We start from the raw sequence: 13,942 nt of genomic DNA on the forward strand, positions 1-13,942 counted from the left end.
TTGAGACAGACTAAAAAATAGAATTGCCAAGTCGAATTTGATTAGGCTTCGGAGAAATCGTGATTTAGAATTCTCGTTACACTGTATGCTTTCCCAGAAGATTGTTTTAACCCACTAATATTATACCCACTATGTTTTAACTTCATTTTATTAGGTTACAGCGAACATTATCTTAGAACCAACAGAAAGGCCGCCCTAACTGACGTTAAATTGACTAAGACCGCAATCTATCACTCAGATCAAAGAGCTCGTTAAAATCTAGCCTAAACACTTAAAGCACTAAGACTGACTTAAGCGAGTAATTGGTGGATTAAGTACGTATATTTACTATGTGTTTAAACTTTGGGAGGTAAATATTGTAATAATTAAACATGTCTGGAGATATGTCAGTAGGATGGGAACTCGTGTGAGGGTATTTGATTGACATAACCACTGATTATACAAGGGGGATTGGTTAGTTTACATTTATACTAGCATTTGCCTGTGGTTTTATCCGCTTGGATTTTAATTTCCGTTAAATAAAATACTATTCACTACATACTAGTAGATCTCGCTTTCATCCCTCAACAAGATATCCCTCATCATAGCCCTATACTCTTTTTAGGTCCTATAATATCTCTCTAATAAAATTAATCGTAGTATGTATTTCAGAGTTAAGGAGTGAAATGTAACAGACAGACAGTTTTCGCCTTCCTATATTAATATAATATGAATGAAACAAAAGCAACGATCTTGGTGTAGGATCACAGTCACATCCATTATCACTATTGAGTCAATATTTATTCGCATAATCTTGTCTTTATCTTCGACTAAGGTGCTTATATTACGTGTATTTAAGCCATGAATTTACCTTTAGGAAAGAACTCCTCAAGGACGGGCATAAATAATCCTTTCAACGTAATTCTGTCGGTGTTAATATTTAATGGTGTTGGAGCGTGTTATAGAGTGTTACTAGCCTATTCTGTATTACGGGTTAGGTACATAACCCTTAAGTTGTGGGTAAGTTTTTCTATGAAAGTGGCTGCCACTAGGCTACTGAGGTTGTTTACTTATTTTGAATTTTAAAAAGTGGTCTAGTGGCTCTATTGTAGAATTTATAAGGAGAGGATAAGGTAAGGTGTATTTTAGATTGACGTCTATTCACTAAGCAATAATAAGTTAGTTTACGTTTCTTGTAGAAAATTACTGTGGTTACATATATTTATGATAGAATTGCAGTACACCTACTCGTAAGTCTTACTTTAGTGTTTCGGTGTCCTTCTAGACTTGGTACCTAATATGTGCCATTATTTATTCTATATTTACATCAAGTTGACACAATACAACATGATGTTGTATACAAATAAACAATTTCTTCAATTACATGACTAGCTAGACCTAGAAGTTTATACCATGTCAGGAAAATAAAGCTAAGTCGTTCGTTAAGTTGTGCGTGACTCTCTCGACTACTTAGATATCATAGAAGCCTGCAGGATAATGCTTATCTTATTGAGTAAATATTTACGGGAATATGATGCGTATGAATTCAAGAGTAAAACTGAGTTGGAATGAAGTATTTGTACAGCCTTATTACTTGTGAATAGAGTGCAGTTCTACGAAAAGCTCGGGATTTGACGCTTCGACGAATTTGAGCCCGCGGCATTTCATGATGGATTTTCCTTTGTACGCACACAAAAAGGAAAATCAATCGTGACAAGCCGCTGGAGGCTGCTGCATGTTGCAGTAGCAGCAATTGTAAAAAAAAGAAAAACAGAGTTTTGTGAATGGTTTTGTGAAACTGAAAAAGGTCAATTGTTGGACTCGTACACAAAGGGATCCGTCCCTTCGGACAAGATTGAACCCTTTTTTATGACTTTTATGTAATCTAAATCGGCACGATTAACGCCGGCACGATTAACGCCAGTTCTTGTTCCTTATGTTTTACTTTTTATTATGTCAGCATTGGAAAAACATAGCTTGAGATAGTTAGTGGAGGTATAATAATTGGGTCTCGTTACTACTAGGTAACCTTTTGGTGCAGACCCTTAAAAAACGGTCAACTTATTAAAAGCATGGGTTTTCTAGTCAAATCCTTGAGTTTCTGTGTTATAAAACAATAAAAGAAACAAGAAGTATCAAGGAATAAAAACAAGAACAGCTAAATTACCTATTTCTCAAAGTAAATTCGATTTTATACAAAAGAAAAATAGTGAAGGTTGCTTTGAAGTTTGCTTAAGCGAAGGCATCCAAAGGCATCGATGGCTGAAGTTTCGCGCCTGTAAGCATCTTTGGAGGAGGAAAGTATGGAGGAAGGCAAATATTCACCGAAAGTTCACAAAGTATCGGGAATGTCGAAAGCTCCCCCGAGGCGGTATCGAGTAACTAGAATATTGTTTGTGCAACTATATTTATTTATTCAACTCTGGAAGCGCTCAGCGAACGAACGGTTTGTGTACAATTGGATTACTTACGGCATGCAGTGCATTCAGGATATATTTGTAGTTTTGCCTCCATTTGTGAACTATATTGTTCCGAACTTTATTTTCAACTTTACTGCCTTCTTCTACAAACGTAGGTACCTATATTCATTATAGCTTTAGAACGTTTAAGATTAATTAAATATCTAGTAGACTTTACTACAGATACGTGTGTAAAATAAGAAAATAACTCAACGAGTAGAATAAAAGTAACTAGGTCAATCTATCTTTTTTCTGCTTACTGACCTTATTATTATGAAGCGCCCCCCTGTTTTTGTCCATTTTGTATATTTTTTCTTATTGACTTGCTTCGGTATTTGTAGTTATATTGCGATTAAACAAATTGCTACGACTCGTGAGAGCCACAATTTAAGTTCGCAATATCTACGAGTTTAACTACGAAGTCCTTGAGCAAAGGAGTTACGGCGATGCCAGCATTTCTCGCTATTAGGGCTGTCGGGCACTCTACAAATCAGACAAGCGACCTAGTTTCGCGGTAAAATAAAAATAAAACCCGGGGATCTGTTTATTTTTGCCGCCTCCGCCGTTTTATTAAACGCACACTTCTGGCTGTGGGCTGGTAATCAGAATCCTCTGCAAAGCGATTTTAGTTCTTTAGTTGACACAGCTGTTTGTTTATGGGATTGCGGGATGATCTTAAAATACGGGCCTAAAGCCATCCAGATGAGTTCAATGAAAAAATATTTTTCATAGAGCTTGATATTAGATTACGATAAGTAATTGTAACGGTATTATTACTTTGCTAATTTCTTACAAGAGATATAATTTCAGCAGGTAATTTATTTCGGGAATGGGTGTCGGCATAGATTTTGTCGTGAGGTAGGTACCTCTTTCATTTTTTTAATCAACAAATAAAATTATGTGAAGGGTGTGATTGCAGTCTAGATATTGAAATTCAATAGACTGTTGGCTTCGTATTTCATGTGTTTCATAATCATTAGTATTTTTTATTGAAGCTAGCAACCGGCAACCCTATAGACACATGAGATGTCAAACGTCACACACGTCGCCTGCACATTACGTCTTATACCTACCTGCGCTGTACGACGGTTACATTTTATTAAACGCCAAGATCCGCGGCATTGCACGCGCCATTGCGTTTATAGCCTCCAAATTGAGATTTATTCGCCGTGAAAAAGCTTTGTTGTATTTCATATCCTCACAAAGGGAGGGAATATAAATTAAGTAATATGGCAACACTTGAGATTGTAATCGGACAGGGAATACGTGGAAACTGAGCTTAGTTGTGACATAAAATCCAATAAACATCGCAAACAACTTTGCCAAATGAAAACTGTTCTCGTGCTAGCACTCACAACATTTAGAGCATAGGTAAATCATGTGAATAAACCCGTCTTTAAAAATGAGAGAAGTAATAAGTTTAATGCGATAAAAAAGCTAAACTTTAGAAAACACGTAGGTAAACAACAGCTAGTCAATCTCGATCATTCAATCTAAAACTGATCTATTGAAGAATTTTACCATTTTGAGTAACGTACGGCTAAATTTTCGTAGCAAAATCTCCCCTAATGCTTCGTAAGAGCTTCCTTACCTTGGGGTACTGTCGTCTGTTCACAAATTCCCAACACGACAATACAACTAGGTACATTGAAAGCTGAACCAATAGGATTACTGATCATTATGTTCGCAAATCTGCTTTTAATGAACATGCGAGCATTACCTGTACTCCAGGGGTCGGTAGCGCGACGCCGGCGTGCTGTGGTTGACGGCGACCACCACGCTAGCTACCTCGTTATCCGGCACTCGGTGCTCGGGGACTGCCTGGTAAATAAACATATCAATTAATCATCCAGTAATATTATTGTGAATGCGAAAGTAATTCTGTATATTTGGATAATTCTACTTTGTTCACCTGGGTGAAGAAAGTGGAATTTTTAGTGTGCTCATTTCACCTCAGAACTACCTATTTCACCTAGCTTCATTTTCCAGGTGAATTGAGTCGACTAGTGGTCGCCTTTGTACACCTAGGAATTCATTTACACATGTGAATAAGATGCGAATACCTGGGTGAATTAATTCATAGGTAAACAAAGGCGACTGCTTTAGTCGAATCAATTCACCTTGGTAAAGTGGTTCCCAGGTGAAATGAGACCACTAAAAATTCCACTTTGTTCACCTGGGTAAGTTCAATAATACCGGTCTGTGTAAGTATATCTGTTGTTACGGTAAACTTTACTTGAATCTTGGAAAGTGACGACAAAAACTTTTGCTACAACAAACTAGTTAGGTTTGACGGTTTTTGAAATGCGTGATAATAGTTGTAGAGCATTTCTCATTTAGGAATTTGAAAATTCTAATATTGGTAAATAACAGTGATTGGTTTAGAATAGTTTTGAATACTTTCAAATTTTGTTTTGCGTTTATCTAAGCCTAGTTATTTGTTGTTAAGGCAGTGTAAACTTATTTGCTTAAGACTATAGTGCGCCTAAATTTTTTATCAAAGCAACGCACTAAAAAAATATTCATGCAGGCGAGACGCATAAAATTTATCAGCATGATTCATCTATTGAACCGGGATCGTCATAAAGTTCCGACGGTACATAAAAAAGGGATCGGGTATCAAACCGGGTCCGGTGACCCCTGTCACTCTTTTCAAAACCGGATACTGTGCAAACGTAATAATTACCAGCTGTAGTCCTACAAATGGCCCTAAACAACTAAATAAAACCTCGGCGAAAACAAAACTCGCCGCCTAAACCAACCTCGCGGAAAATAAGGTCACCACGTGTGACAAAAAAAGCCTTTTGAATAAAACACTGTAAAGGGAAATTAGATGTAAAGTCGGCGTGAGTTCCCAATTAACATCAGTGCTGAGTTGGAAGCGGCCGTGAATAATTAAGGACTACCCTTATCATCTAATGTTGTGCTTGGTTACACTCTTCATAGTTCCCTTTTGTATAGAGCTCAGGGTCAACACGTAGCGCCGAGGTTTGAATGTAAAGCGGACCCGTGGAAGTGATTCAAATTGTGCTCAAGTTATGAAATTGTGTGCTAATTTTAGACGCACGTGCGCAAATAAGACCGCGGGAAAATTATTGTTAACAATCCTTTCTAGAATGTTTATTATACACGTTTCACTTTAGGGAATAGTTCTAAAATTAAAGTTTCTCTGACTCAGATTGAAGAAAAGTTAATGTAATATCTTGGAGTAGACTAAAGAAGAATAGCGACATTGTTTAGAAAAACCAGTCAAGTGTGTGTTGATTTTGGACTTGTAGTCGGGTTTCATAGTCCAATACGGTAGAATAAATTGTTTGTATTTTCATTATCTACGTTTAAACGGGTTCCTGTATCGAAAAATAATCAAAAATAACAAAACTTGACCGGTAGATAAGGAAGGTTGATAAAGGTTCATTTTTGTTTTACAACCGATCCCCAAAAAGCAATTAGCCAGTTTCCAGAATGGCAATTTTTCCAACAATATTTCTTTCTCGTTTCTTAACAATAGAAAGAAACCCTCTTACCCTGACAAGATAAGGCTGAGAGGAATGTTATAATTAAAAACTTTACAATGAACAAAGTTAGTACTATCCGCTCTCACAGTCCGTTGTTCTTTCAAGTTTGTAGTACACAAACTACAAGAAGTTACCACTTAAAACTTATGCTAAGTACGCTTTTCGTACAAATACCCTGCCTGCTAGTATCAATTTAGAGTTACGATGTAGTAGATAGTAAGTATGGTACACCGATATCGAAGTCAAATATCGTGAAATCACAATATCCAAACTAGGGTTGCTCACATAGGAAATACATCGATGTTTTTATTAGACGCAACATCGGAACAGATGGATGTTTTTTCAATATCTAAGTAAGATATTCTTATTTATTTTATTAGCCCAGTAAACGAAACATATTCGTCGATAAAAAACACTGTCCTAACATTATTTTGCTTATGCATCATTCAGCGTTAGCGTTTGAAGCAAAAAAAGAAGGAACTGAACTCACAACTTTTCCATAGGATGACGCGTCAGTAAATAAAATCTGCGTATCGTCGAATGGATTTGTCATATCGATATTTAATATCATCTCTCTAATCTCATAAGATTTTGTGCACTATGTAGAAAAAGCTTACATCCTTGCTAATATTCCTGGTAACTTTACCTTCCAGAGGGTAATAGGGAGTGTGGGCATAATATTTGAAAAATATTTAGGTATTTGATCCCCATATTTGTAATAAAATGTTATGCGAGTTACCTTCCAGGAATAAGACGGCTCTTGACAATATGTTTTAAGCATTTCAATATCTAAGATCGGAAACCTTAATAGGGTGGGTACCTACTTCCATAATATGTCCCATTCAATGACGGATAATATGTAATGTATTAAAAGCGTGGAACTTACCATAATCATCAAATCCGTTTGTAGCCTCGAGTTGGCAGTGATAGAAATGTCAGTGTCAGTCTGATTCCACCTCAGGAGGGTTCCAGCTGCCACCACGGAACCCTCCCACCCGTAACGTTCACTCCCCTCCTTTATATTTATCACGTTGTTATCAACTTCTACAATCTGCAGGTTCTGAGGGACAGGCTCGTATTTCAAGTAATTGTCTTGGTAATGGTCAGTTTCGAATTTCCTTGAGTTGTGTTTGCTCAGTTCGAGAATGTGCCGATCCCTTTTGCGCTCTCGGATGGCTATTTTAAGGGGAATTGGGGTGGATATTTTGATGGAGACTTGGTGGGCGTCGTGCGGTATTACTACCATGCGGGTCCAACCTAAAACAAAGAAAAGTAGCCTAAAATACTTACAAATACAATAACAAACTATCAAAGAACATAATGAATTCAAACTAGATGAACTTTTAGAAGGTAAAGTAGGGCAACTACTTTAACCATTGTAGCAAGAGACGTCTCTCTTAGACTTCACTAATAGAATTCTCAAAGTTGGAAAAGAAAAATTAAATGCAGTTAGCAATGAAATAGTAGGTAATTTAAACAGAAAAACACTACTGTGAAAATTGGACAAAACGTGTTTTCTGAACAACTTTAGTGGACAATGTGGACATGAAATAATTTCAGTCGGTAATCACTTATCGGCAAGCGACAGCCATTAATTGGCTGCCTAACCGAATTATTCATCCATCACTATCACACTAATTAAGCGTGATGCAGACCATGAACAACAAATACTACATTGTATAGATAGTACGATAGCAGGTGCGGTGCACTTTGGAATTTGTTTTTTTTGTTTTATTTGTACATAAGACAGTTTTCATAATTGTGTAACCAGCAGTATTTAGTAGATTGATCAGTGTTATTAATCATGAAAGATTAGATTTATACTTCGCAATTGTCCCTAGTCATAGCAGTCATGGACCTAAAAGTTTTAAAATCTGGGCATAATTTCTAACTAGGTACAAGAGACTCAAATCTGGGCATCAAGTCCGCTAATTTACAAATTAATGGCTCAATTGAATCATAATTGAATCTCAATAGAATTGTTTGACATATTCGGTATTCTGCTATTATGAAAAGACCAATGGTTTTCCAGTGACATTCCATTGAACTGCCATTAGACTACTGTGGTCTAGACAAAGTGCAAATTATAATCGCAAACCAGTCCAAAAGTGGTCGAAAAGCCCCTTTTTTGTATGGAGTTTTGACGGATTCGATTTACGGGCCTGGTTTAAACTGGGTCAAAAATATGTGCCATCATCCCATGTCGTATATTGTCATATATTGTTACCTTTTTCAAGATGTCTGGTGTAGATGTATGTGTTATTGCTGCAGTATCCATCGGGACACCAGTTGCAGCCCAGGTCTGTCGCGTTGCATTGACCTCTTACGCACGCGCCCTGTTGGGTTGAAAAACTTGTTAAAATTGTAAATAATTATCATAAAAATATCATACGATACGAGTAACTCGTAGTTACTTACTTCTAAAGTGCTGCTTTATCAATGAAAATATATTTGAGAGACCATGTTTTTTTTGTACTGCGAGTGAATTAGTGAAGTATTATGGTGAAATGAAGTTGTTACATGTATATTTTGGTGCGTAATTGGTGAACTATTGCCGAACCTTTTTGGCGACAAATATTATTTTACTCAGAACATGATCAGGTCAAGTTATTAGTAGGTAGTTCAAATTCTGTCTGATTCTCAAAATATAAATTATACGTTGAAACTACTTGAAACCTAATTACCCAATTTAAAATTCCCTACTTCAATTTAAATTCCCTACTTCCCAGTTCTACACAGTAGCATTAGTTTTCCTCAAAGCTCGCTCTTCTAATTTCCAAGGACCAACTTTCAGTTTATTACATTTACTCAACTTTGAAACAGTTACAGTAGTTAGCAAGGTAAATAATTATTTGGTTATTTGTTGCATTATGATTAAGAGAAAGTCAACGTAAATTAAGCGAACTTCCATCTGTACCAAAGATTAGTTTAAAATAACAAAATTAATCTGTTACTGTGTACCAAAATGTTGTGAAATCTTAAGCTAGACTAATCGTAGATTTAAAAAGTTGACAGAGAAAAACAGCGTTGATATCAGCTAGCTAAGATTTTTTACTAAACATTAATACAGAAACGATGACAACCAGACACTGGGCCACAGTTATGATAAAAGGCCACATAAAAACGTCCGTAAACATTTTATTTCCCCACCCAGACCACTGTGTATTTTGTATTCCATAAAACAAGATAAATGAGAAATGAGTGCTTCATTTTTTAAAAGATCACACCGGTTTTGGGCTGAAACGGAATGATTCTAACAAAAATTTCGCAACAAATTTTGTTCGCGGAAAGGAATTCGTTTTATAGGAGACTCAATTATTTTTCCATTTGTTTTGAGGCTTGTATAAGGGAGCAAAAGAAAGTAAAGTGGATTATTGTCGCACCGCTGGTCCGGGAGCCTCATTGAAATTCATTAGTTTAATGTAGGGTTCCTCGAAAATAAACGGCTGTAAACTGGCTAATAAAGACTTTTAATTTGAATCGGTCAATCCTCTTAAAGTTAAGTCCGATTGAATGGTTTATTGCCAAGTATTAAGTAATTAAGCCAGTCTCTCGGGTTCCTAATAAAGTTTCAATTGTATCTAAAATATTAGGTAAAGGTTATCAGTGACTGACTAGATTTCTAATAGACGTAACCATTTTTTTTTTAATTTCATTCGTGGAACATAAGTATACAATATTATGTCATCATCATCATCATCATCATCATTTCAGCCACAGGACGTCCACTGCTGAACATAGGCCTCCCCCAATGACTTCCACATCGCACGGTTGGTAGCGGCCTGCATCCAGCGACTGACGGCCGATGGGGCAGCAAGGTTCTAGAATGGAGGCCACGTACCGGAAAACGCAGCGTGGGACGTCCACCCACAAGGTGGACCGACGACCAATATTATGTAGGTAGGTATAATCAGGTAGTCGGTATAACTATCACATTTGTTATACCGACCTTCAGGCTTCAGGCTGCCACAAGCATATAACTACTATACCTACTTCTGAAAGGAAATACATATGTAGGTACATATTAGCAAAATACTACGAACCTGGTAGCAAACATCAAAGGGGCGGTCGTAGCTGCAGGGCGCGCCGTCGGGCAGGGCTCCGAACGTAGACGCGTCCCCGCCAGAGAAATCCACACACCAAATTTCACATTGCTTGGATTCTGGGTAAAATATAAAGCAAAATTATATCAAAGTAAATGAAAAAAATTGCCAATATTAAATTTATTTGTAAATGGATAGATAATTAACGCCCGTATTCACAAACGATGCTTGCTTAAGTGTGCAGAAAATCAAACGTTGAATGGAACTCTGTGATTGGTTCGTGTGTCACCCTGTGCGTCCATGCGCACTGTGAGACCTCATAGTAATGTTTGTGTGTGTTAATAAGGGCGTTAGCCTCTTTCGCTAGTAGGTAATGCTCACGTCTGACTGCTGTCTTTGTAGATTAAGATTAAAATATTTTAGTAAAGATAAAGTTAGCCGTGTGGTTTCGTTAGAGTTAAGAGGACCTAAGTTTTCCTCTGGATGTCGTTCCTCATCCTAGACTGCATCTCATTTGACATCAGATGCGATTGCCATACCTGCATTGTTCTGCCTAAATAAAGTTAAAGTTGTACAACTTACCATCACTGTGCATAAACGGTATGAGCCTCCGATCCTGCCTAGCGCAGAGTTCAGAGCGCGCATCGCGCGTGTCAGCGCACGCTCTGCCCGCCCAGCACGCCGTCACCTGCGACCCGGCGCCTTCGCAGGCGGTGTTTGACACTGACCTGTGGCAGAAAAAAAATGCCCGTTATTTTCTGAAAGTCAAACACTTTTATAGAAATCCTAATAAAGATGTAAGTACTTTCCTTCAGGAATCGGAAGAGAGAGAATGGACTTCAGTAGTTTCGAAAAAAAAACCGAATGAAGTTAGTCTTACGCAATCCGTGGCACTCGTCTTATGGTTCAGTAAAAATATGTAGGATCGCCATCGCGCACGCGAACTGCACGCGATGGTTTGGCTGAACCTTTACTGGCTCTTCTACCTTCGTCTCTACTCGCCCTGCATGAGCTTATACTCGTACAGACGGCTATCGCATCAACTCACCCCTTGTACCGACAGCGCCGTATGCGCCGGCGCAGCCCGTAGCCACAGTCGGCGCTGCACTCGCTCCAAGTGCTCCACTCGTCCCACTGCGGAGTAGCTGGCTCCTCCACCTTCGTCTCCACTTGTACCGACATCAGTTGTACCGACACTAGTACCGACATCATCACTTGTACCGACACTAGTACAGACTACTGTCGCATCAGCTCACCCCTTGTACCGACAGCGCCGTATGCGCCGGCGCAGCCCGTAGCCGCAGTCGGCGCTGCACTCGCTCCAAGTGCTCCACTCGTCCCACTGCGGAGTAGCTGGCTCCTCCACCTTCGTCTCCACTTGCCCCGGCATGAGCTCGCATACTCGGTCCACGCACCACTGGGACAAAATAAATAAGATTGAGGTTTTATGTATGTCATACGGGTGGGATACATACATAGGTCACTAGCTGTAGTGTGATAGTTCTAAAATAGACGGTAAAAAAGAAACATTGCCACTGCAATTAAACGAAACATATTATTATGCTCGTGCTTTGTCCTCGAGATTAGAAATAAGAACTATGTAGTATCACGTACGGTGATGCCAGTTTACGCACTGTTAGTTGAGGATATATTTTTTTTTTTTTTTTTTTTTTTGTGGGTATCTCACTTTACATCTTATTTGACATTGGTATCCGTCGTCAGTCACGATTCAGTGCTCTGCCAGTTCGCACTTCTTCTACTTAAATACGTACCCAGTGTTAAAAATAGTGTTTTTGTGTCGTCAAAATGCCGAACGAAAAACGTCAAATGAGGATAAGGAACATTTGCTGAAGAAAATAAATAAATTGGAGCAGAAGATATGGGGTGCTGAACGTCGTTCAAGCGGTTCAACAGAAGATCATCGTTACACATTACCATAATGCGAACAACCATCCCGGGTTGTCTCTTTATGCCAGTTGTGTTTTTTGTCTGAGGGTTTCTCTGCCTCGACTTTTATGGCCATACAGTAGAAATGGTTTTTGTTTTGACATGTCTATGTATGAATTTTATTAATATTGTTATGTTTTTAATTTAATTAATTATGTATGTTGTTATTGTTTAATTTAAAATTTGTATAATTGATTAATTTATTGAATTATTAATTTATGGTTTTTATTATTATTTTTTACTCTTCTTTCTGTTTTTGTTAAATAGCGCTGCAAAAAGGCACCCACTGAAAATCAGTGTCTTGGCAGTCACACTGTCAAGATATTACTGAGTGGGTGACCTTTTTTGGCAACTAAGTAATTTTTTTTTTCTTTTTTATGTATGTCTTTGTTCCCTGAATCTGTTGTTGTCAAAATAAAATTATTTTCTTTCTTTCTTTTCTTTCTTCTAGATACCCACAAAAAAAAAAAAAAAAATATATCCTCAACTAACAGTGCGTAAACTGGCATCACCGTACGTGATACTACATAGTTCTTATTTCTAATCTCTTCGGACAAAGCCCTCGCATAATTATGATAGAACTTCACTTTTTAAGTTCGTTTAATCATTAATTATGTTTTGAAGTTTGTTACGTCCTGGTTCCATAGTTTATCATACTGTATAATGTAGGTAGTCAACTAAAAGTTCTTCATTCAACTAAAAAGCAACATTTTAATAACATCATGTTTATGCAATTGGAAATAATTACATAATGATGTGCGAGGTAGGCTTAATGGAGTGGTACAATGTCGCAATTATTTATTCATCCACGCTTCATTGTTCGCCACTCTGTAATTAAATATAATGCTTAATAGCTCTTGAGTTACAGTTTTAAAAATTAAACGAACGGATTCATCAATGAACGCTAAGTGCGTTGTTCAAACGGCTCTTTCCTATTCAATTTTACGTGCGTAGTGTAAAGCGATTTTAATAAAACTTTTAGCTTTTAATGTCCCGACATAAAAACGTTTAGAAAGTAAGAATATTATCATTTATTTTGTTTATTTATTTACATAGGTACCTACTTGCATTTCTATTTTAAAGGGATAATCGAGATAATGAATTAATTGTTTCAGATGTCCGTAATAAACATAATCGCGAGTGCATAAAAGTAGAATATAATTTAAGTTCCCAGGAACGGTTTGCAAAAGTACATTATTTTATAATTCCAGTTTCAGAATACTCATGAAACATAAAATAATGTAATAAAATACTTTTCTCATTTAACATTTCATCGTGGGTCGAGTACTGAGGCCACTTTAAGTCCTACTTATTTAAAATGTTTTCCTCGCTAGCAAATGCTATTAGTACTTAAATGAAGAGTAGTAAAATAAGTTTATTTCATTTACCATCAAGAGAGACGGCTGTAGACATACATAATGATGTTGTCGGAAACACGATGTCATTTCATTTTCAAGCTTATTTTTAAATAAATATTTTCTGTACTAGGTACGTAATGTACCTATTATTCCAGCATGTTTTCTTCTTTTTGTCGTGTCGACAAAAAACCTATACAGTGTCAGCCCAAATCTCCAGCATGTAATATCCTAAGACAGTGTTTTTCAACCTGTGGGTCGCGACCCCCTGGGGGGTCGCGAAGCCTCTATAGGGGGGTCGCGAGAGGTCGTAAAAACTACCTCAGTAAAAAAACCAGAGAAGTTAAGAGCTAGATTATCCGAAATCTAACTATGCAAATGCATAAATGTTGTATAGATTTAAGAATTCGTTCCCCACAACATCTTTGTAAAAGGCATGAAAAAAAACGAACGGTCGGGGGTCGCAAACATTTTTTTCATGGGGGTCGCGGCATTAAAAACGGTTGAAAAACACTGTCCTAAAATATTGACAATCCATTTATTTTATTTATACATTGAATTTATTTATAACGTAAAATGAAAATGACTACTTTTGTGCCATAAATGTAAATTCGTTTATAATTTCCCAAAAGCTTATTGATGTA

The 13,942-nt window shown here is 37.3% G+C and overlaps 1 protein-coding gene across 2 annotated transcripts in view; it reads right to left on the reverse strand.

The window, feature by feature from the left end:
* Adamts-1 (A disintegrin and metalloproteinase with thrombospondin motifs 1) overlaps positions 1 to 13,942 on the reverse strand; it is a 50,867-nt gene that overhangs the window by 9,538 nt on the left and 27,387 nt on the right. For both annotated transcript variants that reach the window (XM_028317058.1, XM_028317057.1), the window contains exons 8-13: positions 11,253 to 11,413; positions 10,579 to 10,724; positions 9,997 to 10,115; positions 8,181 to 8,289; positions 6,840 to 7,210; positions 4,159 to 4,259 (exon numbers count right to left, since the gene is read on the reverse strand). In XM_028317058.1, the coding sequence (XP_028172859.1) occupies positions 4,159 to 4,259; positions 6,840 to 7,210; positions 8,181 to 8,289; positions 9,997 to 10,115; positions 10,579 to 10,724; positions 11,253 to 11,413 (1,007 nt within the window). The remainder of the gene's footprint in view (positions 1 to 4,158; positions 4,260 to 6,839; positions 7,211 to 8,180; positions 8,290 to 9,996; positions 10,116 to 10,578; positions 10,725 to 11,252; positions 11,414 to 13,942) is intronic.

This window comes from Ostrinia furnacalis, unplaced genomic scaffold, assembly GCF_004193835.3.
Source record: "Ostrinia furnacalis isolate ACB-3 unplaced genomic scaffold, ASM419383v2 OfSCF6011, whole genome shotgun sequence".
Taxonomy (NCBI): domain Eukaryota; kingdom Metazoa; phylum Arthropoda; class Insecta; order Lepidoptera; family Crambidae; genus Ostrinia; species Ostrinia furnacalis.